A 22,035-nucleotide genomic window follows, 5' to 3' on the forward strand; every position below is an offset into this window, starting at 1 on the left:
GGGTTTCACCATGTTGACCAGGATGGTCTCGATCTCTTGACCTCGTGATCCACCCGCCTCGGCCTCCCAAAGTGCTGGGATTACAGGCGTGAGCCACCGCGCCCGGCCAGTACTAGCTTTTAAAAAAACAAATTTGGCCAGGCACGGTGGCTCACGCCTGTAATCCCAGCACTTTGGGAAGCCGAGGCGGGCAGATTGCCTGAGGTTGGTAGTTCAAGCCCAATCTGACAAACAGGGAGAAACCGCATTTGTACTAAAAAGACAAAATTAGCCGGACATGGTGGCACACGCCTGTAATCCCATCTACTCAGGAGGCTGAGGCAGGAGAATCGCTTGAAACCAGAGGCAGAAGTTACAGTGAGCCAAGATTGCACCATTTCACTCCAGCCTGGGCAACAGGAGACAGACTCCGTCTCAACAAAACAAAAAACAAAAAAAACAAATTTAACCTTTCAGAGAGAAACTGGGAAGAACCCCACTCTCACACTCCACAAAGGGACTCAAACTGAACTCACTTCCTTTGTGTTCTTCTGTGGGCTCAAGCTTTTAGCTTAAGAATTTCATAAGATGCCAGCCAGGTGTGGCGGCTCACACCAGTTATCTCAGCACTTTGGGAGGCCGAGGCGGGTGGATCACGAGGTCAGAAGTTCGAGACCAGCCTGGCCAACATGGTGAAACCCCATCTCTACTAAAAATACAAAAAATTAGCCAGGTGTGGTGACAGGCACCTGTAATCCCAGCTACTCAGGAGGCTGAGGTAGGAGAATCGCTTGAACCCGGGAAGTGGAGGTTGCAGTGAGCTGAGATTGCGCCACTGCACTCCAGCCTGGGTGACAGAGCAAGACTCCATCTCAAAAAAAAAAAAAAAACCCAAAAAAAAGGAATTTCATAAGATGCCTCTGGCCTTCCTGAGCGAGCCAAAGCTGGAGGTGAGTGGGACCCACCCAGCTTGAATAGCTGTGGCTAGACCACAAGACCCATTACTGACCAAGAGCCCACCTGCCGCCACTCCCACTAGGGAGAAGGAAGGACACTTGCACCTGGCTGCATGTGTAAAATGTTTATTCTCAGCATATGCTTGTGAATGAACTAGGAAGGGGGGTTTTGGGAGACTGCCATAGTGACCTCTGGGGGGATCGGCCATGTCAGCAGAGCCACTGGATGAAGGTTGGAAAGATGGCAGCAGCCACAAGGCCTGGAACAAGGTAGGGGGAGGCTTTTGAGGACCTCCAGGGGACCCAATTGGTTGGCTGCTTGGTCACCTCCAGATGTGTAGCCTGGTGTCCATTCTGAGGCATGAGGTGGGAGTGGCAGGATGTGCTCTGTTGCCTGTATGGAAACTCAGCCTCCACAGGGCTCTGTGCCCTGCTCTCCTCTCTCACCTGGGGGTGGAAGTCTGCAATCAGAGGCTCCCACCACAATCTCCTCCCCTGCTCAAACCACTGAACCATCCTGTCCACCAGACCAGCTTACCCTTTCCACTTGTCTGAAGACTCGCAGCAGGTTTCCACGAAGGACACCTTGAAGCTCTTCCTCACTCCAGCCACGAATCAGCAACTCCTTTATCAGGACTGGGTATGTGGACACGTCCTCCAGCCCCTGAGGGAAACTGTGTGGCCACCCACCGGCCAGCTGTGGGACCTTAGCCCTGATCCTGGGTTAGGGCCCACTACCCCACCAACCCTAGTCACACAGGGGAAACTGAAGGCCACATTCTTCAGGCTAGTGAATGCAACCTTGGATCCTCCTGGAGGACTGGGCTTCTGTAGCCTCTACCTGCTGAGCAGATGGTCAACCCACAGCAGATCTGCTGGGCTGGGATTGGCGCATATCTTGGGCAGATGAGCTCTGCCTAGAGAGGGGGGTATTTAGCAAGTATGACAACCTGGAGTGGGGCCGCTGGGCCACTAAAGGGACGGGGAGAACCTAGGAAACAGGCCCTGAGAATGGGGAGTGTCAGGTGGGCTAGAAGACCAGAGTCTGTGGCTCAGGCCTGGATGGGAGGATGTCAGGATGGGAACAAAGACTAAAGGACTCCCTGCTGCACCCCAGCCCAAGAAAAACTCCAGGGAAGCACTCACCGGCCAGTCCCATCATAATTTCCACCAATCCCAATGAACTCAGATCCAATGACTGCTCTGATGTGGTCAAAGTGATCTAGGGTGGAGGCGAATGTGGGCAGCACCAAGCTGGAGTTAGACCCTGGCACCAGCCTGTCCCCAGCACTCCAGGCTGTGGCAGTTGGCTCCCAAGAGCAAGCTCATGGCCAGTCATGAGTCCTGAAATGGCTGCAGGCTGGCCACTGGACCTAGAGTGGGCCTCGGAGCCACCCCTTTGGACCTTTTCCTGCCCAGGAGCCACTCTGCCTCTGGGTTCCTTGAGAGCCTTGCAGGGGCTCAGGCTGTCCCGCCTAGAGATGTGGGGAATGAGAGCCACTTGGTCAGGATTGGGAGCCAAACCAAGAGGCATCAAACCCATCAGCACTGACTGTGGCTCTAGATCTGGGTGGCACCAGAGAGCTGTGTCTGCTGCCTCTGGGTCGTTGGGAAACAGCCTCAGGACTGTGTATGTGGACACATCCTCCAGCCCCTGAGGGAACCTGTGTGGCCACCCACCAGCCAGCTGTGAGATCTTAGCCCTGATCCTGGGTTAGGGACCACTGCCCACCAGCCCTAGTCACACAGGAGAAACTGAAGGCCATGTTCTTCAGGCTAGTGAAATTCTGTCCATTCCCAACAGGTACACTAGACTGCTAGAGTTGTCCCAAGAGCCCTGGCAGCCATGGCCCAAGCCAGCGCTACACAAAGCTGAGGTGGGACTCACCTGCCACAGTGGACACATTAGCAAACAGGTTGCACTGCAGCACCCCCATGGACAGTGTCACCATCACGATGCCACCAGTCTTCTTCTAGAAGGATAGAGAAAGGGAAACTCGTCTCAGCCCCTCTGGCCTGAGAGCATGTCTCCTGTGCCATGGGGGTCCTGGTAAAACTGTGGTCTGTCCTGGCATCAGGGGATGAAAGAGTCTTCACCTCTCTGGGTTTGTGGGTCCCTGGGTGGAAATGACTTGGCCTTGAGTTTCAGGGATAGAGAAGGATTAACCCGCCTTTGGTCCAAGGGTGTATGAAACCTGGGCTGGTGGCTTTCTCTGTTCAGCGTCAAGAACCTTTGGATAATACATGCCTAGCCCTGGGTTTGAGAGCTGGGGTGGCCACTCACCAGAAGCTGCAGGATGTCATCAGGAACATTCAACAAATGGTCACACACAGCTCTGGCAGCTGAGTGGGAGAAGATCACAGGAGCCCGAGATACTTCCAGGACCCTTCTCATCAAGGTGTCCGATGCATAGGACAAATCTATCATCATGCCCAGGCGGTTCAATTCCTCTACCACTTTCTGCAGGGACAATTAGGGTTTTTCATGGGGGAGGGTGTTGGGGTGCAAAGGGGTGTACACATATACATAGCAAGGAGGTTGGGTGGGGTACATAACAGGAGTTCTCACCTCACCAAAGCTTGTCAACCCGCTGATGTTGGTGTACATGTGGTGTCTGAACTTGGTGGAACTCTCTGCCCTGTGGGACGGCCATGGGAGAGCAATTTAGCTGATCACACCTTGGGCCATCAGAGTCTGGGGCCCCTGGGTCTATCCATCCATCCTACTTCCAGAACAGGGGCAGGACCAGCTGCTTTCTGGGATTGTGAGGGACCTGCTGGGTGTCCAGCCTCCCTCTGTGGGCCCCTTCATCCTCAACGGCCTGATCGCACCCATGCCAGGGATGGGGCAGTGTCCCTACCACACCATCTAGCATCCTGGCCAGGTGCTGTGCTCACCACGGTGTATTGCAGGTGAAGGTGAGTGTCAGGTAGCGCACTCCCAGCATATAGAAACTGCGCAGCACAGAGAGGCTGCTGTCCAGTGAGTGACCACCCTCCACGCCAATGAGGCAAGCCAGCTTTTGAGAACTATTCAGACCTAGAAGGAGGCAGAGAGTCAACTGGTCAGATCCCATGAACAGAACTTCCAGAGTGACATCCTGACTATCCTCTCATCTACTGGCCCACCTTCAGCTGAGGTCACAAGCTCGAGTTCAGAGTAGGAGGCGCACATGCGGCGAATGAGGTCAATCTGCTCCAGGGTGAGGCGCACAGCAGCCTGGTCCTGGGTCTGGCATGAAGCAGAGGCTGACCAGAACTGAGGGTAGGTCCAGGGGTCCAGAATGAGGCCACGGCAGTCCTCAACCTCCAAGACCTGCCTCCCCTGCCTCAGCCCCCATAACACCCATTTGGGTCAGTGGCCCCAAGTGAGGCATTATGTGACTCCGTGGTACCTTGATGACTTTTTTTTTTTTTTTAAATTTTGTGACAGAGTCTTGCTCTGTCACCTAGGCTAGAGTATAGTGATGTGATCACGGCTCCCTGCAGCCTTGACCCCCCCGGGGCTCAAATGATCCTCCTGCCTCAGCTTCCCAAAGTGCTGGCATTACAGACTTGAACCACTAAGCCTGGCTCCTTGATAACTGTTTGCTGCCAGCAGTCAAAGGATGGACTCACAACACATCCTAAATTGCTGTTATAGCCAGGCTCAGTGGCTTATGTCTGTAATCCCAGCATTATGGGAGGCTGAGGTGGGAGGATCACCTGAGGTCAGGAGTTCCAGACCAACCTGTCCAACATGATGAAACCCTGTCTCTACTAAAACAATAAAAATTAGCCAGTCGTGGTGGTGAGCATCTGTAATCCCCATCCCTATTCAGGAGGCTGAGGCAGGGAGAATTGCTTGAACCCCAGAGGCAGAAGTTGCAGGGAGGTGAGAATGTCCCACTGCACTCCAGCCTGGGCAACAGAGCCAGACACTGTCTCAAAAATACAAAGAAGCAAAAAACTGCTGTTAGTCCATGTGCTATGTGAATGCCCCAAGGCCAATCCACTGTGTCCTTTGTGGTTACAGCTGCCCCCACACTCACCAGGGATTTTCTGGTCATTTTCTGTGTGTTTTCACAGAACCTGGGCATCCATGCAGCTAGCCTGTCTTGGCCTCCAAGGCCCTACTTTCCTTAGAAGCCACATATGGCACACTCCATGCCCCATTGTATCTAGTCACCCAGAGGCTGGCCCACCCAGGTTTGTATGGTTCCAACATCCCCCAGCAGCCGTGCTGTGACACCCTGTGTGTCCCTGTGGTACCTGGGCACCCACAAAGCCATCTCTAAGCCTGTCCAGGCTGGTCTGGCCGTGGCTGAAATTTCGCAGGTTAACATCCCGAAGCACATTCTTGTAACGCTGTCTCAGGACCTGCGGCAGGTCATTGTGGCTGGGGGTGGCAAGTCAAGGTCAGATGGAAACACGGCCTCCAGATCAGGCAGGATATATCAGGTGTTTGGGTCTACCCTCCTCCACCCCACCAGGCACCTCCTCAACACAGACCATATAGAGGCCGCCTAAGGTCGGGTTGGAGGGAGGGGGTTAGGTTCCACCAGGAATAGGGTGATGGGGGGAAGGGCACCCATGGGTGATGGAGAATCGAGGGCATCCAAGGGTGGTGTGAGAGATCCTCCTTGACAGCCCTGCATGCTCAGAAACTCCTCTCCTGCCCAAGGGTGCCCTCACCCCACCATTGCCCCCACATTGCACCTACATACCCATCCACCAGCGGGAAATCCCGCATCAGGGCCTGTGCGCGACTCCGAAGGTCCAGGGTTTTGGGGGTGCCTGGTGTAGTGCGGCCTGGCGTAGTGAGGGTGCTGGGGGTGTCCGTCGTGGTGAAGAGGCTGGAGGCACCCGGCATGGAGAGGGCTCTGGGGGTGCCCGGCGTGATCTCCGCACGGGTTATAGATTGCCACAGCAGCAGCAGGAGCAGGAGCAGCAGATGCCGCGGGCTGCGCGCACGGGGACCCTCGCGGCCGGTGGGCTGCATATTGCGCAGGGGTCGGCCGCGGGAGCCTGGGAGGGGCAGGCGACCGGCAGAGGCTGACAATGGGGTTCGGACCATGACGATCCAGCCACGCGGCCTCACAACGAGAGGGTTGAAGTCACGCGACTCTGCGACCGACGCGCCACGCAAGGGGGCGCCACGGCCCTTCTGCCCCCAAGTAGGAGGGCGCCCCAGTGGGCCGGACCCACCGCTGCAGCGTCAAAGACTCCTCGCCCTCCCACCCCCAGCGCTGGCTTCGTAGACCCCGAGACCGAGAGTGTGGGGAGAGGAGTGCAGGCGGGGAACTAGTAGGGGCCAAGGGATCTCATGCCCTACCCAAGCCAACGTCGGGGGTTAGCTTCCGGCTTCTGCCCAGCTCCCAGACAGGTTAAATTTTTTTTTTTTTTAGATGGAGGTTTGCTCTTGTCGTCCAGACTGGAGTGCAATGACGCGACCTCACCGCAACCTTCGCTTTTTGGGTTCAAGTTATTCTCCTGCCTCAGCCTCCCGAATAGCTGAGATTACAGGCATGCGCCACCACCTGGCTAATTTTGTATTTTTAGTAGAGATAGGGTTTCTCCATGTTGGTCAGGCTGGTCTGGAACTCCCAACCTCAGGTGTTCCGCCTGCCTCGGTCTCCCAAAGTGCTGGGATTACAGGCGTGGGCTTCCGCCCCTGGCCAGACAGGTTAAATATTCTAAGCTGTGACTCACAAGAGTTAATTCCATCTGTATGTTTTGACTGACAGAAAAGGATTCCGTATAGGTTCTATTTTTTATTTTTTTTTTGTTTTATTTTTGGGGACAGAGTTTCTCTCTTGTTGCCCAGGCTGGAGTGCAATGGCGAAGATTTGGCTAACTGCAACCTCTGCCTCCCAGATTCAAGCCATTCTTCTGCCTCAGCCTCCCAAGTAGCTGGGATTACAGGTGCCTGCCACTACACCCGGCTTATTTATTATTATTTTTTTTTTTGACAGAGTCTCACTCTGTCACCAGGTACCAGCCTGGAGTGCAGTGGCACGACCTCGGCTCACTGCAACCTCCACCTCCTGGGTCCAAGCAATTCTCCTGCCTCAGTGTCCCGAGTAGTTGGGACTACAGGCGCACACCCAGATAATTTTTTTGTATTTTTAGTAGAGATGGGGTTTCACCATGTTGGCCAGGATGGTCTCGATCTCTTGACCTTGTGATCTGCCCACTTCGGCCTCCCACAGTGCTGGGATTACAGGCGTAAGCCACCGCACCCGGCCTATTTTTGTATTTTTAGTAGAGACAGAGTTTTGCCAAGTAGGCCAGGCTGGTCTTGAACTCCTGACCTCAGGTGATCCGCCTGCCTTAGCCTCCCAAAGTGCTGGGATTACAGGCGTGAACCACTGTGCCTGGCCCCAAAAATGAAATTTATTTCATTTTTTTAGCTTTTTTCCCCTTCTAAGAGATGGAATCTCTGTTGCCCAGGCTGGAGTTGCAGTGGTGTGATCATAGCTCACTGCAGCCTTGAACTTCTGAGCTCAAGTGATCCTCCTTCCTCTACCTCCCAAGCAGCTGAGACTATAGGTGCATTGACACTATGCCTAGCTAATTGTCAGTTTTTATATTAAAAAATTTTTTTGAGTCAGGGTCTCACTTTGTCAACCAAACTAAAGTGCAGTGGCATCATCTCGGCTCACTGTAGCCTTGACCTCCCAGGTAAAAATGATCCTCCTGCCTCAGCTCCCTAAGTAGCTGGGAGCGACTAGAGGTGTGCACCACTATGCCCAGCTAATTTTTGTGTTTTTGCATTTTTTTTTGGTCTGTGTTTTTGCATTTTTTTAAAGACAGGGATTTGCTGTGTTGCCCAGGCTGGTCTTGAACTCCCAAGCTCAAGCAATCTGCCCGTCTCAGCCTCCCAAAGTGCTAGGATTACAGGCATGAGCCACCGTATCCGGCCTTATTTCTTTTTTAGAGATGGGGTCTTGCTATGTTGTCCAGCTGGTTTTGAGCTTCTGGCCTCAACTGATCCTCCTGCCTTGGCCTCCCAAAGTGTTTCAATTGCAGATGTGGGCCACTGCATCTGGCCCTATTTTAGCATTTAGTATTGAATACTTTTTCCATGCATATGTTAATATATACACACAAAAAAAACCCTAGAAGAGTCTACACATCAAATGTTTGTTAATAGTGGCCCTCTTGGGAAGACAGCTACCTACACCTTGATCACTTTGCATCCGTCTCATTTCTTTCTGTATTACGGTGATAACTGGCTAAGGGAAGTCATGGGTAGTGCTGGTGAGGGTTAATCAGGGTCATGGGGGTTGGTGGAGGCACAAGAGCAGCAGCTGAACCTTGCTTGAAAGGAAGGGGTCTGGATCAGGCAGGAGAAGTGGAGAGGGGATCCACGGTTGGCTGATAGCCCAGCAGAGGTCTAGTTTGGGCATTACAACAACTGTTGTGGAGGAGGCACAGGTGGATCCTCCAAGGCATGAAGTGGTGGGACAAGGTCAGACTAGGGCTCTTGGTCCTGAGAGCATGAGGGGGTTTGGTCTGACACATTATTTCACCTGGGGCAGAAATCCTCCTTCAAGACAAGGCAGCTTCCAGCAACCCCCTCATCATTTCCTGCTGAAAAAGTCCTGATACAGGGGAAATGGATCTCAAAACTGCATCTGGGGCTAGGTGCAGTGGCTCATACCTATAATCCCAGCACTGTACTTGGGGAGGCCAAGCTGGGCAGATTGCTTGAGTTTAGGAGTTTGAGACCAGCCTGGCCAACACAGTGAAACCCTGTCTCTACTACAAATACAAACATTAGCCGGGCACGGTGGCACATGCCTGTAATCCCAGCTACTCAAGAGGCTGAGGCAGGACAATTGCTTGAACCTGGGAGGTGAAGACTGCAGTGAGCCAAGATCGAACCACCGCACTCCAGCCTTGGCAACAGAGCGAGACTCCGTCTCAAAAACAAAAACAACAACCAAAATAACACAACTGCATCTGAGCCAGTGCAGTGGCTCATGTCTGTAATCCCAGCACTTTGAAAAGCCAAGGCAGGCAAATTGCTTGAGTCCAGGAGTTTGAGGCCAGCCTGGGCAACATGGTGAAACCTTGTCTTTACTAAAAATACCAAATATTAGCCAGGCATGGTGGTACGCACCTGAGGTCCCAGAGGCTGACTCCAGAGGCTGAAGTGGGAAAATCACTTGAGGCCAGGAAGTTGAGGCTGCAGTAAGCTGAGATTTTGCCACTGCATTCCAGCCTGGTAATGGAAGTGAGACCCTGTCTCAAAAAAAAAAAAAAAAAAAAAAGAAAGCAACACGCAAAACCTGAATCTGGTTAGCATCTGAACCTCTTGGGCCTGAACCAGGTGCTGCTGAGAAAGGTTAATGACAGAAATTGAATCTAAATTATCCTCCCTCTGCATCTGTTTCTGTGTCTTCTCACACCTGAGCTCCCTGATAAGCGTGCATCCCCTTCTGGGCACCTCAAGAAGGGCCTTGGCCTCTGTGACCACTGCCTCTTGTTCATTGCTGTCTGCCCCTTCTCATGCCTGGGGGTTAGTGACCAAGTGTGACCCAGCTGCTTCTAGCTTTGGTTCTCTCAGGAAACGCAGAGAAAGGTCATGTTTATTTTGGTCTCTCATAAGCCTCAGCTGGCCTGCCCTGAAGGTCTTTATTTAAGTGACTTGGAACAACATAAAGAATGGTAGCTTTGCCAATAGTTTAAGAAAAGTGCAGAAGCATTGCACATACAGCTGTTTCCTGTGTTATTATTATAATTATTTTAAATTGTTTAGGCTGGGCACAGTGGTCCACCTCTGTAATTCTAGCACTTTGGGAGGGCGAGGGGGGTGAATCACTTGAGTCTGGGAATTTGAGACCAGTCCAGACGACATGGTTTAACCTCATCTCTACAAAAAATACAAAAATTAGCTGGGCATAGTGCTGCGGGCCTGTAGTCCCAGCTACTCAGGAGGCAGAGGTAGGAGGATCACTTGAGCCCAGGAGGCTGGGGCTGCAGTGAGCCATGAGGGTCCTAAGACCCTGTCTCAGGACAAACAATATATATATGTATATAATTTTAATGGACAGCCCCCAGAATCAGAAGAGGTTCAGAGGACTCCCTGTTTCCTACATCAGACAGGTGAAAGGAGAGGGCATGATGTTACTATTAATTTTTTAAATGTTATCAAAATAATACAAAAGCACAGTTTAAAATGGTGCCTATGACTGGCTAGGTAAATCAAAGTTACCCTACTCCAGCTGGGCCCCGTGGCTCACTCCTATAATCCCAGCACTTTGGGAGGTCAAGGTGGGAGGATTACTTGAGTCCAGGAGTTCGAGACCAGCCTGGGCAACTTAGGGAGACCTCCCCCCCACCACCCACCCACCCACACACTCCCATCTCTACAAAAAATAAAAAATCCTCCTTCTCAGTGAAGTCATGGAGCAAAGAAAGCTGGCTGGGTCTGTTGGCTCATGCCTGTAATCCCCGCACTTTGGGAGGCCGAGGTGGGTGGATCACAAAGTCAGGAGTTCGACACCAGCCTGGCCAATATGGTGAAAGCCTGTCTCTACTAAAAATACAAAAATTACCTGGGCCTGGTGGCATGTGCCTGTAGTCCCAGCCACTCAGGAAGCTGAGGCAGGAGACTCGCTTGAACCTGGGAGGCGGAGGTTACAGTGAGCTGATATCGCACCATTGCACTCCAGCCTGGGCAACAGAGCAAGACTGTCTAAAAAAAAAAAAAAAGAAAAAAAGCCAGAAAGTAAAAATAAAAATAAAATAAATAAATTAGCTGAGTGTGGTGGTGCACGCTTACAGTCCCAGCTACTTTAGAGGCTGAAGCAGGAGGATCACTTGAGCCCAGGAGTTAAAAGCTGCAGTGAGCTATGCTTGTGCCACTGTACTCCAGCCTGGATGACAAAGTGAGACTCTGTCTCAAAAAATAATAATAATAATAATTAAAAATAAAGAAAAGAGGCCGGGTGCAGTGGCTCACGCCTATAATCCCAGCCCTTTGGGAGGGCAAGGCGGGTGGGTTACAAGGTCAGGAGTTTGAGACTAATATGGTGAAACCCCATCTCTACTAAAAAAAATACAAAAAATTAGCTGGGTGTGGTGGCGGGTGCCTGTAGTCCCAGCTGCTTGGGAGGCTGAGGCAGGAGAATTGCTTGAACCTGGGAGGTGGAGGTTGCAGTGAGCCGAGATTGCGCCACTACACTCCAGCCTGGGCGACAGAACAAGACTCCATCTCAACAACAACAGCAAAATAATAAAATAAAATAAAATAAAAGATGAGCTACTCAGAGGGAATATGGAATAGGGTCCACCCTCCTGCCACCAGATCCACGACTGTTTTCGTCCAGTGCTGAGCTTAACCACTTGAGTCACCTCGGGCTCCTGCCAACAGTCCTTCCTTGAACAACTGGTGGCTGAAATGCAGGGTCCTCCCCACCACCGGCATTGGGAGACTGTGCCACCAGACCCTAATGCAGAGAAGGAAACTCATGTCTGGTTCCGTGTCCAAAACATTTATTTTCAGGAAATGTTTGTACCTGCACAACAGGGAAACTTTGTGGGGTGTCTGTGGCTTGCTACAGTGACATCTGGCAGGACTAACTGGGTCATCAGAGCCACAGAATAAGGACTGGGAAGGTGGCCACAACTGTGAGGACTGGGGCCATGTGTGGGGAGGACTCTGAGAGTGACCACTTGGGTGGTAACTTGGGTGTCCAGTGTATAGGAATGTCAGTGAGTTTCTGGTCTGAAGTCAGATGCTGTCTCTGACGCAGACGTGAGAGGTCGGAGTGGCAGGAACTGCTCAGCTGCTCATCTGGGAACATATCCTCCAAGGGGCTTCGCCCTTTGTTTTCTTCCCGTACCTAGAGGTGACAGTTGGTGCTCAGCTTCCACAGCTCTCCTCAACACACCTGCTCGGACCTGTGGGCTACTCTCTTGCCCAGCCTCGCATACCTGTTCCACTTGTCTGAAGACCCGCAGCAGGTTTCCTCGAAGGACACCCTGAAGCTCTTCCTCACTCCAGCCACGACTCAGCAACTCCTCTATCAGGATAGGGTATGTGGACACGTCCTCCAGCCCCTCAGGGAATCTGTGTGGCCACCAGCCAGTGTGGGTTTCAGACCTGATTCCCTGATCCTGACTCAGAACCACAGCCCAGGGTCCATGAAACCCCAGCCCTGATCAGGGATGGAAAGTGAAGGTGATCCTCCCCTGCTCTTCACCCTTCAGAAGGAGGCCTCAAAACCTCCTTGAATATTTATCAAAACTCATTGAATCATACTATTAAGATCTATGCCTTTCACTGAAGGCAAATGATCTCCCCCACCCCACCAACCTGAGTTAAAAAGAAGAAAATGGCCGGGCGCGGTGGCTCACGCCTGTAATCCCAGCACTTTGGGAGGCGGGTGGATCACAAGGTCAAGAGATCGAGACCATCCTGGGCAACATGGTGAAACCCCGTCTCTACTAAAAATACAAAAAATTAGCTGGGCATGGTGATGCGTGCCTGTAATCCCAGCTACTCGGGAGGCTGAGGCAGGAGAATTGCCTGAACCCAGGAGGCGGAGGTTGCGGTGAGCCGAGGTCGCGCCATTGCACTCCAGCCTGGGTAACAAGAGCGAAACTCTGTCTCAAAAAAAAAAAAAAAAAAAAAAAGAAGAAAATGGCCAGGTGTGGTGGCTCACACCTGTAATCCTAGCACTTTGGGAGGCTGAGGTGGGTGGATCACTTGAGGTCAGGAGTTCAAGACCAGCCTGGCCAACATGGTGAAACAAACCCCATCTTAAAAAAAAAAACAAAAAAAAAACAACATTAGCAGGGTGTCGTGGTACACAACTGTAATCCCAACTACTTGGGAAGCTGAGGCAGGAGATTCTCTTGAACCCAGGAAGCAGAGGTTGCAGTGAGCTGAGATTGCACCACTGCACTCCAGGCTGGGCAACAGAGTGAGACTCTGTCTCAAAAAAGAAGAAGAAGAAAAGGTCCAATGAGATGGCTCAGGCCTGCAATCTCAGCACTTTAGGAGGCCAAGGCAGGAGGATCACTTGAGTCCAGGAGTTCAAGACCAGCCTGGGCAACATAGTGAGACCCCATCTCTACAAAAAATAAAATTAGCCGGGCATGGTGTCACTTGCCTATAGCCCCAGCTACTTGGGAGGCTGAGATGGCAGGATTGCTTGAGCCTGGAAAGTCAAGGGTGCAGTGAGCCAAGATTGCACCACTGCATCCCAGGCCAGCCAACAGAGCGAGACCCTGAGAAGAAGAAGAAAAGGAGAAGAACAAGAAGGAGAAGAACAAAGAAAGAAGAAGGAGAAGGAGAAGAAGAAAGAAGGAGGAGGAAGAGATGGAGGAGGAGGAGGAGGAGAAGGAGGAGGAAGAGCTTCTTCAGAAAACAGTGCGTGCAAACACAGCCACTGTGCACAGGGTGGAGAAGATGGTCAGCGCACACCAAACCGTGCTGACAGTCTGCTTCAGAGGGAGTGGGTCTCCTGGGACTGAGGGTACATGCAGTGCTGGGCAGATGAGCTCCGTTTGGTGGTTTCGCCAAATATAATGTCCTAGAGTGGGGTCACTGGGATGAAGACAAATAGGAGAGCCCAGGGAACTGATCCTGGGAGTGGGGAGACGCCAGGTGGTCAAGGCCTAAAAGACATGGTGGCTATGGTGACCGTGAAGTCACCACTGCTATGCAGCTAGCTTCAGAAAAGCCACAGGGAAGCACTCACTTGCCAGCCCCATCATAATCTCCGCCAATCCCGATGAACTTGGATCCGATGACTGCCTTGATGTGGTCGAAGTGATCTGGAGAGAGGGCAGGTGGAGAGTTGGCTGCGTAGGGCTTCCAGAACAGGTGTGCTACTGTGGCTGGACTACGCTGAGTCTCCTTCTTGCAGCCTGTAGGCCAGGCAGGCTAATTCCTTCATTGCCTGGGACCTAGCTTGGCAACCTGAGAACCCTGAGATTTGACCTGAATGGATTCTGGCCTGGATTTCAGGTTTGGGGTGGATCCCCAGAGCCACCTGTCTGGGCCATTTCCCACCTAGGATTCAACCTGCCTCTAGTCTCCTTGAGAACCTGGTAGGGGCTCCTTTCTATGGGAGATGACAGAGGGAAAAGAGTATAACTGACAAAGACCCCAGAGACCTAAGAGGCCTTCCAGTCTCTTAGCCAGAAGCTGGGGCAGGGTGCTCTGGTGACTCCCTGCAGAGGTGCAGATACTTAGCACTCAGGTTCTATGTCTGGCTCTTCCCTTATGCCCATCAGGACTGCAGCTTTGGGCAGGGCGCGGTGGCTCACGCCTGTAATCCTAGCACTTTGGGAGGCTGAGGTGGGTGGATCACCTGAGGTCAGGACTTCAAGACCAGCCTCAGCCTGGCCATCATGGTGAAACCCCATCTTAAAAAAAAAAAAAAAAAAAAGACTGCAGCTTTGACTCTGTGGCTGCAGCTCCATGTGACCAAGGTGCTGTGTCCTGTCCATCATTGCATTTTTTCAGTGAAACCACTGGGACAGTCATGAGGCCCTCCCAAGTCTTCAGGTGCAAATCAGAACTGCTCAGAGAGCCCGGGAGGGGGGCTTACCTGCCACCGTGGACACATTGGCTGATGGGTTGCACTGTATCACTCCCATGGACAAGGACACCATCACAATGCCACCGTTCTTCTTCTGTAGGGGCAGGCAAGTGGACACTTAGCCTGGCCCCTAAGCAAACTGCATACCTGCCCTGCCACCCTCTGGATCCCTGGAGGTGGTGTTGAGCCCTGGCTTCAGGAGTCAGAGGAATCTTCACCTCTCTGGGTTTGTGTGAATGGAGGAGTCTAGGCCCTGGTCTAGTACAGGTGTCTTGGCACTTGCTTTGAGGAGTAGAGGAATATACGTATTAACCATGTGGAACCCCCCACTCCTGGATGTGGACTGTGGGGTTGTGGGGCAAAAGGTTTCAGCTTGAAGTTTGAGGAGGTAGAGGGAGCAGGGCCTCAGGTTCAAGGGCTCATTTTTTTTGTTTGTTTTCGTTTTTGTTTTTGTTGGCAGGGTCTCACTCTGTCGCTGAGGCTGGAGTGCTATGGGGCAATCTTGGCTCACTGCAACCTCTCTGCTTCCTGGGTTCCAGCAATTCTCCTGTCTCAGCCTCCTGAGTAGCTGGGATTACAGGCGCCCACCACCATGCCAGGCTAATTTTTGCATTTTTAGTCGAGACAGGGTTTCCCCATGTTGGCCAGGCTGGTCTCCAACTCCTGACCTCAAGTGATCCGCCTACCTCGGCCTCCCAAGGTGCTGGAATTATAGGCGTGAGCCACTGTACCCTGCCAAAGGGCTCCTGGCTTGAACCTCTTGCTTTAGGTTTCTGGGCTGGGCAGTTTTCTCACCAGAAGCTGCAGGATGTCATCAGGAACATTCCGAGCACTGTTGCACACACCCTGGGCAGCCGAGTGGGAAAAGATCACAGGTGCCTGTGACACTTCCAGGGCCCGCCGTGCCACAGCGTCTGAGACATGGGACAAGTCTACCATCATGCCCAGGCGGTTCATTTCTGCCACCACTTTCTGTGGGGACACATTGGGAGAAGGGTATCAGGGGTGCACATGTGCATATTTATCTGTAAGAAACAGCTGGGGTGTGCACATTTGTGTGGGGTGGGGTGTGAACCAGGGTCCTCACCTCACCAAAGGCAGTCAGTCCGCTGACGTTGTTGTAGAAGGAGTGGACACCCTTAGCTGAGCTCTCTGCCCTGCAGGGTGGCCAGAAAGCATCCTGACTGGTAGCTGTTCCTTGGCTACAAGAGCATAGAAGCCCTACACACCCTCTATCCCTGCGACCCCTGGGAACAAAAGCAGGGATCCAACATGGGCTGTGCAAATGGGCCATGCCTGGTAGCAGGAGGGCCCTGTGGGGGGCTAGTCTTTTTTTTTAGATGGAGTCCCGCTTTGTCACCCAGGCTGGAGTGCAGTGATGTGATCTCGGCTCACTGCAACTTGTACCTCCTGGGTTTAAGAGATTCTTGTGCCTCAGCTTCCCAAGTATCTGGGATAACAGGCACGTACCACTATGCCTGGCTAATTTTATATTTTTCATCAAGATGGGGTTTCACCATCTTGGCCAGGCTGGTCTCGAACTCCTGGCCTTAGGTGATCTGTCTGCCTCAGCCTCCCAAAGTGTTGGGATTACAGGCGTGAACCACCACATCTGGCCAGGAGTTCAGTCTTATTCTGAAAACTCCAGAATCCCAGCTCCCCTCCCCACTCCAGAGTCACTACCAGATCCCAGCAGTAAAGCTTGCTCTGGGTCCACAGTGACCTCAGGCAGATCCCTGCCCCTGCCTCAGTGGTCCCACACCGTCTGCACTAGGCTCACCAGGGTGTGTTGCAGGTGTGGGTGAGCGTCAGGTAGCGCACTCCCAGCATGTAGAAGGTACGTAAGATGGAGAGGCTATTGTCCAGTGAGTGGCCGCCCTCCACACCGATGAGGCAGGCCAATTTCTGGGTGTTGTTCAGAGCTGGGGACAAATAGGTCAGGTGATTACTTTTAGGGGCTGGAGTAGTTCAATCAAGTTCCTAATAATTCCCATCAACGCACCTACCTTCAGCTGAGGTCACAAGCTCCAGCTCAGAATAGGAGGCACACATGCGGTGAATGAGGTCAATCTGCTCCAGGGTGAGGCGCAGGGCATCCCGGTCCTGCGTCTGGCATGGCACGTAGGCCGACCAGAACTGGGGAGAAGGCCAGGGTTTGGCTTGGGAAGGGGCTGCTTTGGAGTACCCTGGACTGTTCACAGCCTCCACAGCTGACACAGCACCCAGTGGGCCAGAAGGCCACAGGTAATGTACTGCTTCTTCCACGGGGTCTTCCTGTCCGCCAAGCTGGCTTGCTGTGGCCCCTGCACCCCCCAGCATCCATATCATGACACTTTTTGGTTCACTATGGTAACTGAGTTCTCATGTGACTAACTTGTGATCTCTCGGGTCCTCACTCTCCCCAACATCCCCCAGCAGCCATGCTGTGGCACCTCATGTGTCCCTGTAGTACCTGGGCACCCACGAGGCCATCTCTGAGCCTGTCCAGGCTGGTCTGGCCGTAGCTGAAATTGCGCAGGTTAATATCCTGGAGGCCTTTCTGGTAAACCTGCCTCAGGATCAGGGGCAGGTCGTTGTGGCTGGAGGGATGTCGAGGCAGGGTCAGGTGGAGGACAGACAGAGGAGCCTCTTAGGCCTCCAGTTCAAGCAGGACACATCTGGGGATCCCCCACTCCACAGTGTCACACGGCTATATTGAGACCCCCTGAGGTCTGGGATAGGGGTGCCCACCAGAGAGGGGGTGACAGAGGGGAAAGGGTACCCATGCATGACAGAAGAGAGGGCATCCAGGGGTGTGGTGTGAGGGAGACTCCTCCACAGCCCTGCATACTCTGGGATCCTCCCCTGCCCAGGAGTGCACTCAGCCCCCATCGCCCCCATGCAGCAATTACGCACCCGTCCACCAGCGGGAAGTTCCGCATCAGGGCCCGTGCCTGCTCTCGCAGGCCCTGGGTGCTGGGACTACCCAGTGCAGTCCAGGGAGCGTAGCTGCCTAGTGTGGTGTGAGCTCTGGGGGTGCCCAGCGTAGTGAGGGCTCTGTGGGTGCCCGGCGCGGTGTGGGCGCAGGTTACAATCTGGAGCAGCAGCAGCAGGAACAGGACCAGCGGACTCAGCAGAGGCCACCGACCAAAGGTGCAGAGACCCTCGAGGCCGGCGGGCTGCATGTTGCACAGGGCCGGGCAGGGGTGACGGTCAGAGAGCCTGAGAGGGATGGGCGAGGGGCAGAGCGCGACGATGAAGTCCCGACCCTCGATTCAGGTTACCAATTGGCGTGACCTCACCAGGAGGCTGTAGAAGTCACTGGGCCCCGCGACGGATGTGCGGAGAGCGGCTGCGTCGCGCAGCGCAGCCACCAGAGGGCGCCCGACCCTCTCGCTGTTATCCCTAAGGGCGCTCCCGCAGGCTGGGCGGACCCCTGTCCTGGGCGCCCACTCGCGGCCTGTCTCAGGTCCCTCCACCTCTCCCACTGTCCCCAGGGGGCCGACGCAGGTGGCTCCTGTGCTACCCCTAGACTTCCTCTCTAAGACAGAGGGCCTGGGGTGCTTCTCTCAAACAGTGGCCCTCCACCCTGCCCTGGGAGATCTGCGGACCACATCATGTCCCCAGCTGCCTGCAACCTGTCCCCCGCCACGGAGGGCCACATGTGTTCCTGTGACCATAGTGCTCTGGGCTCTGGATTTCCTAGTGCTGGGCTGTGGGTAGGTGTTGGGGAGAAGATAAGCTCTGGAAATGAGGGGTTAACTCTGTGGACTGGATTTAGGTAGGCGCCTCCTGGCCCTGGCCTTCTCACTCCTGCAACTTAGGCCCTCAAGCCTATACCCTGGGGAGTCTCCCAACAACTGCGACCTGTCAAGAGCACTCCGCTGCCCCCTTCCGCCCCCGTCCCCCTTCTCCCCCACCCCCTGCCCCCTGCTCCTCCCCCCACCACTGCCCCCCCATCAGCCTCAGTAAAGAGCTCCTTCCTAAGAAGCTGCCACATTTCTTCAGGACCCCAGTGGAGAGACATTTGGGATGAGAGCAGAGCAAGCATCTGGCCACTGCCAGGGAACACTCACTCAACAAAGCAGGAACCCACACAACGATCTGCATGGAAGGAAATGAAGTAATTTCTAGGGCAGCGGAGCTCCGAACTAGAGCTTCCTCCCAAAGCTTCTGGCTGACCTGCTGACCAGGATACCTCCTACCTCCGTGTGGAAGCCACGGCTTCATCCAGGTCAGTAGTAAGGGACCTGACGAAAGGCCTGGAACCTGGGTTCTGCATGCACACTCCCCTTATCTCGTGGCTCCTGTGGCTTGAGCTCTCACAGAAGCCTCCAGGGCTGAGTTCCCTTCCTTGACGACAGGCCCCACCCTATTGCCAGCCTGGGGCCCTCACCCTAGCTGCCTCTTCCAGGAAGGACCCCCAACCACAAAGGCACACAAGCACAGATGCACAGGGGATGTGTCTGCTCACAGGAGCCCTACCACCTGAGAGCTTCAGGGACTGTGACCAAACCCCTTTGTCCTCAGAGATCTTTGCCTCCTCCTGCCTGAACCTTGGCACCCCCTGGAGCTGCTCCATCTTTGGAGCCTCCCCCAGGTGGCAGGGCTGATCAGTGCATGGGTTGGCCTGATGACTAGAGATGCAAGAAGGCCTCCTAAAAAGACACTGATCCGGCTGGGCAATGGTGGCTTACGCCTGTAATCCCAGCACTTTGGGAGGCCAAGGCGGGTGGATCACCTGAGGTCAGGAGTTTGAGACCAGCCTGGCCAACATGGTGAAGCCCATCTCTACTAAAAATACAAAAATTAGCCAGGCATGGTGGTGCATGTCTGTAGTCCCAGCTACTCAGGAGCCTGAGGCAGGAGAATTGCTTGAACCCGGGAGGTGGAGATTGCAGTGAGCCAAGATTATGCCATTGTACTCCAGCCTGGGCGACAGAGTGAGACTCTGTTTCAAAAAAAAGAAAGAGAGAGAGAAAGAGAGAGTGAGAGAGAGAAAGAAAGAAAAGAAAGAAAGAAGTGAACCCAGTCTTGATATATTTTAGGGACTGCGCACTTGATGTTGTCCAGTGTCTGCTATCCAGGAGGAAGGCAAATAGATGGCCAAGTGCTCATGGTGGGTTAACTCCCATGTGTACTGCTGCCAAAGGGGGCCTTTTGTTTGTTCGTTTGCTTGTTTGTTTTGAGACAGAGTCTCACTTTGTTGCCCAGGCTAGAGTGTAGTGGCACAATCTCGGCTCACTGCAATCTCCACCTCCTGGGTTCAAGTGATTCTTCTGCCTTAACCTCCCAAGTAGCTGGGATATACACCAACATGCCCGGATAAATTTTGTATGTTTAGTAGAGATGGGGTTTTGCCATGTTGCCCAGGCTGGTCTTGAACTGCTGGCCTCAAGCAATCCGCTCACCTCCACCTCCCTAAATGCTGGGATTACTGGGGTGAGCTATCACACCTGGCCTCTTTAAGATGGGGTTTCACCATTTGGTCAGGCTGGTCTTGAACTCCCGACCTCAGGTGATCTGCCCGTCTTGGCCTCCAAAGTGTTTGGATTACAGGCGTGAGCCACCACGACTGGCCTTTTTTTTTTTTTTAAATTCAAGACAATGTCTTGCTTTGTTGCCCAGGCTGGTCTCAAACTTCTGGCTTCAAGTGATCCTCTCACCTTGGCCTCCCAAAGTGCTGGGAGTATAGGTGTGAGCCACTATAGGGTTCTATAGGGAGGCCCACTGCAGAGGCTAAGTCCTCTTGGGCTCTGCTTCAGAGAACAGTAGGGTGTGGTTTTGGGTAACCCAACTCAGACTGGCTTCCTTCCTTCCCCCCACACCCAGTTGATTAGTGACAGGGAGGAGAAGCTCTTGCATTTGCTGGTCTCCAGGTCAAAGATGTGGGTTTGGGGGATAAACCACTCCTGAGAGCCCCAGGAAGTAAGGGGCATAAAGAATGAGGGACTGAATCTGAACATTATACATTATATGTATCTAAACATTACTATGGGCGGGGTGCAGTGGCTCAGGCCTGTAATCCCAGCACTTTGGGAGGCCAAGGTGGGCAGATCACCTGAGGTCAAGAGTGTGAGACCAGCCTGGTCAACATGGTGAAACCATGTCTCTACTAAAAATACAAAAATTAGCCAGGCTTGGTGGCTCGTGCCTGTAATCGCAGCTACCTGGGAGGCTGAGGTGGGAGAATCATTTAAACCCCAGAGGTGGAAATGGCAGTGAGCTGAGATTGGGCCACTGCACTCCAGCCTGGACAGAGTAAGACCCCATTTCCCTCCCCCCACCTCCAAAAAAAACACAAAAAGCAACAAAATGTCACTATGTACTTCATGAATATGGGCAAATTATTATTATTAATATGTTTTTGAGATAGGGTCTTGCTCTGTCACCAGGCTGGAGTGAAGTAGTGCAGACTCCTCTCACTGCAGCCTTAACCTCTTAGGTTCTATCGGTCCTCCCACCTCATCCTCCCGAGTCTGGGACCACAGGTACTTGTCACCATGCTTGGCTAATTTTTTTTTTTTTTTTTTTAAATAAAGACGGGGTTTCACCATGTTGGTTTGGCTGGTCTTGAACTCCTGACCTCAGGTGATCCGCCCGCCTTGGCCTCCAAAGTGCTTGGATTACAGGCATGAGCCACCACACTCGGCCTCGGTTAACTTTAAATTTTTTTTTTTTTTTTTTGAGACAGAGTCTCACTATATTGCCCAGGCTGGTCAATTATTATTTGTCAATTTAAAAAGATTTAAAAATAGGGAAGAGGTAGGTAGGAATAAATAAATAGCAGCTGACAGAAGAGTAGGTGGGGAGAATTTTTTTTTTTTTTTTTGAAATGGAGTCAGCTGGGCGTGGTGGCTCACGCCTGTAATCCAAGCACTTTGGAGGCCAAGGCGGGTGGATCACCTGAGGTCAGGAGTTCAAGATCAGCCTGACCAACATGGTGAAACCCCGTCTTTTATATTAAAAAAAAAAAAAAAATTAACGGAGTCTCACTCTGTTGCTCAGACTAGAGTGCAGTGGTGTGATCTTGGCTGACTGCAACCTTTCTCTACCAGGTTTAAGTAGTTCTCTGCCTCAGCCTCCTGACTAGCTGGAATTACAGGCACATGCTACCACGCCTTGCTAAGTTTTTGTATTTTTTAGTAGAGATGGGGTTTCACCATCTTGGCCAATCTGGTCTTGAACTCCTGACCTCATGATCCACCCACCTCAGCCTCCCAAAATGCTGGGATTACAGGCATGAGCCACCACACCTGGCCAGGTGGGAATAATTTAACTTTTTGAATTTTATTTAAGCTTCTCTCCAGAGGCCGAATGGCTGACCTCTCGAGATTGAGGTACCTGCTAGCTCAGCAGAAGCAGGCTGTGTTGAGACAAAAAAGGTGAGCACTGTCTCTGTAGGAAATAAGCCAGACAACATAATTTTCCATAATATGCAGCTTTAGTCCTCAAACTTGGCCTTGAGGGGACCATACAAAGCAAATCGCAGAAACACAAACACACCCAGACCTTTAGTTGCAGTGAGCACTGTGATGACACCATAGCACTCCAGCCTGGGTGGCAGAGCAAGACCC

General features: G+C 52.8%; 3 protein-coding genes across 3 annotated transcripts in view; 1 reads left to right on the forward strand and 2 right to left on the reverse strand.

The window, feature by feature from the left end:
• Window positions 1–1,045: 1,045 nt before the first annotated feature.
• On the reverse strand, window positions 1,046–6,138 carry DPEP3 (dipeptidase 3). The gene is made up of 10 exons (XM_032283795.1): window positions 5,642–6,138; window positions 5,187–5,313; window positions 4,065–4,194; window positions 3,834–3,975; window positions 3,505–3,574; window positions 3,220–3,396; window positions 2,824–2,908; window positions 2,082–2,157; window positions 1,474–1,609; window positions 1,046–1,382 (listed from the first exon to the last, which is right to left on the reverse strand). Exons 1-10 carry the CDS (start codon window positions 5,989–5,991, stop codon window positions 1,146–1,148), a joined length of 1,530 nt encoding a protein of 509 aa, XP_032139686.1. The 5' UTR covers window positions 5,992–6,138; the 3' UTR covers window positions 1,046–1,145.
• Window positions 6,139–11,398: 5,260 nt separating this feature from the next.
• DPEP2 (dipeptidase 2) lies at window positions 11,399–19,175 on the reverse strand. Its single transcript, XM_032283793.1, has 11 exons — window positions 18,555–19,175; window positions 17,375–17,680; window positions 16,932–17,058; window positions 16,486–16,615; window positions 16,260–16,401; window positions 15,567–15,636; window positions 15,275–15,451; window positions 14,489–14,573; window positions 13,634–13,709; window positions 11,862–11,997; window positions 11,399–11,770 (listed from the first exon to the last, which is right to left on the reverse strand). Exons 1-11 carry the CDS (start codon window positions 18,686–18,688, stop codon window positions 11,516–11,518), a joined length of 1,638 nt encoding a protein of 545 aa, XP_032139684.1. The 5' UTR covers window positions 18,689–19,175; the 3' UTR covers window positions 11,399–11,515.
• The window catches only part of DUS2 (dihydrouridine synthase 2), an 89,744-nt gene continuing 86,320 nt past the window's right edge, over window positions 18,612–22,035 (forward strand). The window contains exon 1 of the mRNA XM_032283799.1: window positions 18,612–18,692. The gene's annotated coding sequence lies outside the window, so the exon portion shown is untranslated. The remainder of the gene's footprint in view (window positions 18,693–22,035) is intronic.

The sequence above is a fragment of the Sapajus apella genome, unplaced genomic scaffold (genome assembly GCF_009761245.1).
Source record: "Sapajus apella isolate SASKATOON/1434 unplaced genomic scaffold, GSC_monkey_1.0 scaffold15, whole genome shotgun sequence".
Taxonomy (NCBI): Eukaryota; Metazoa; Chordata; class Mammalia; order Primates; family Cebidae; genus Sapajus; species Sapajus apella.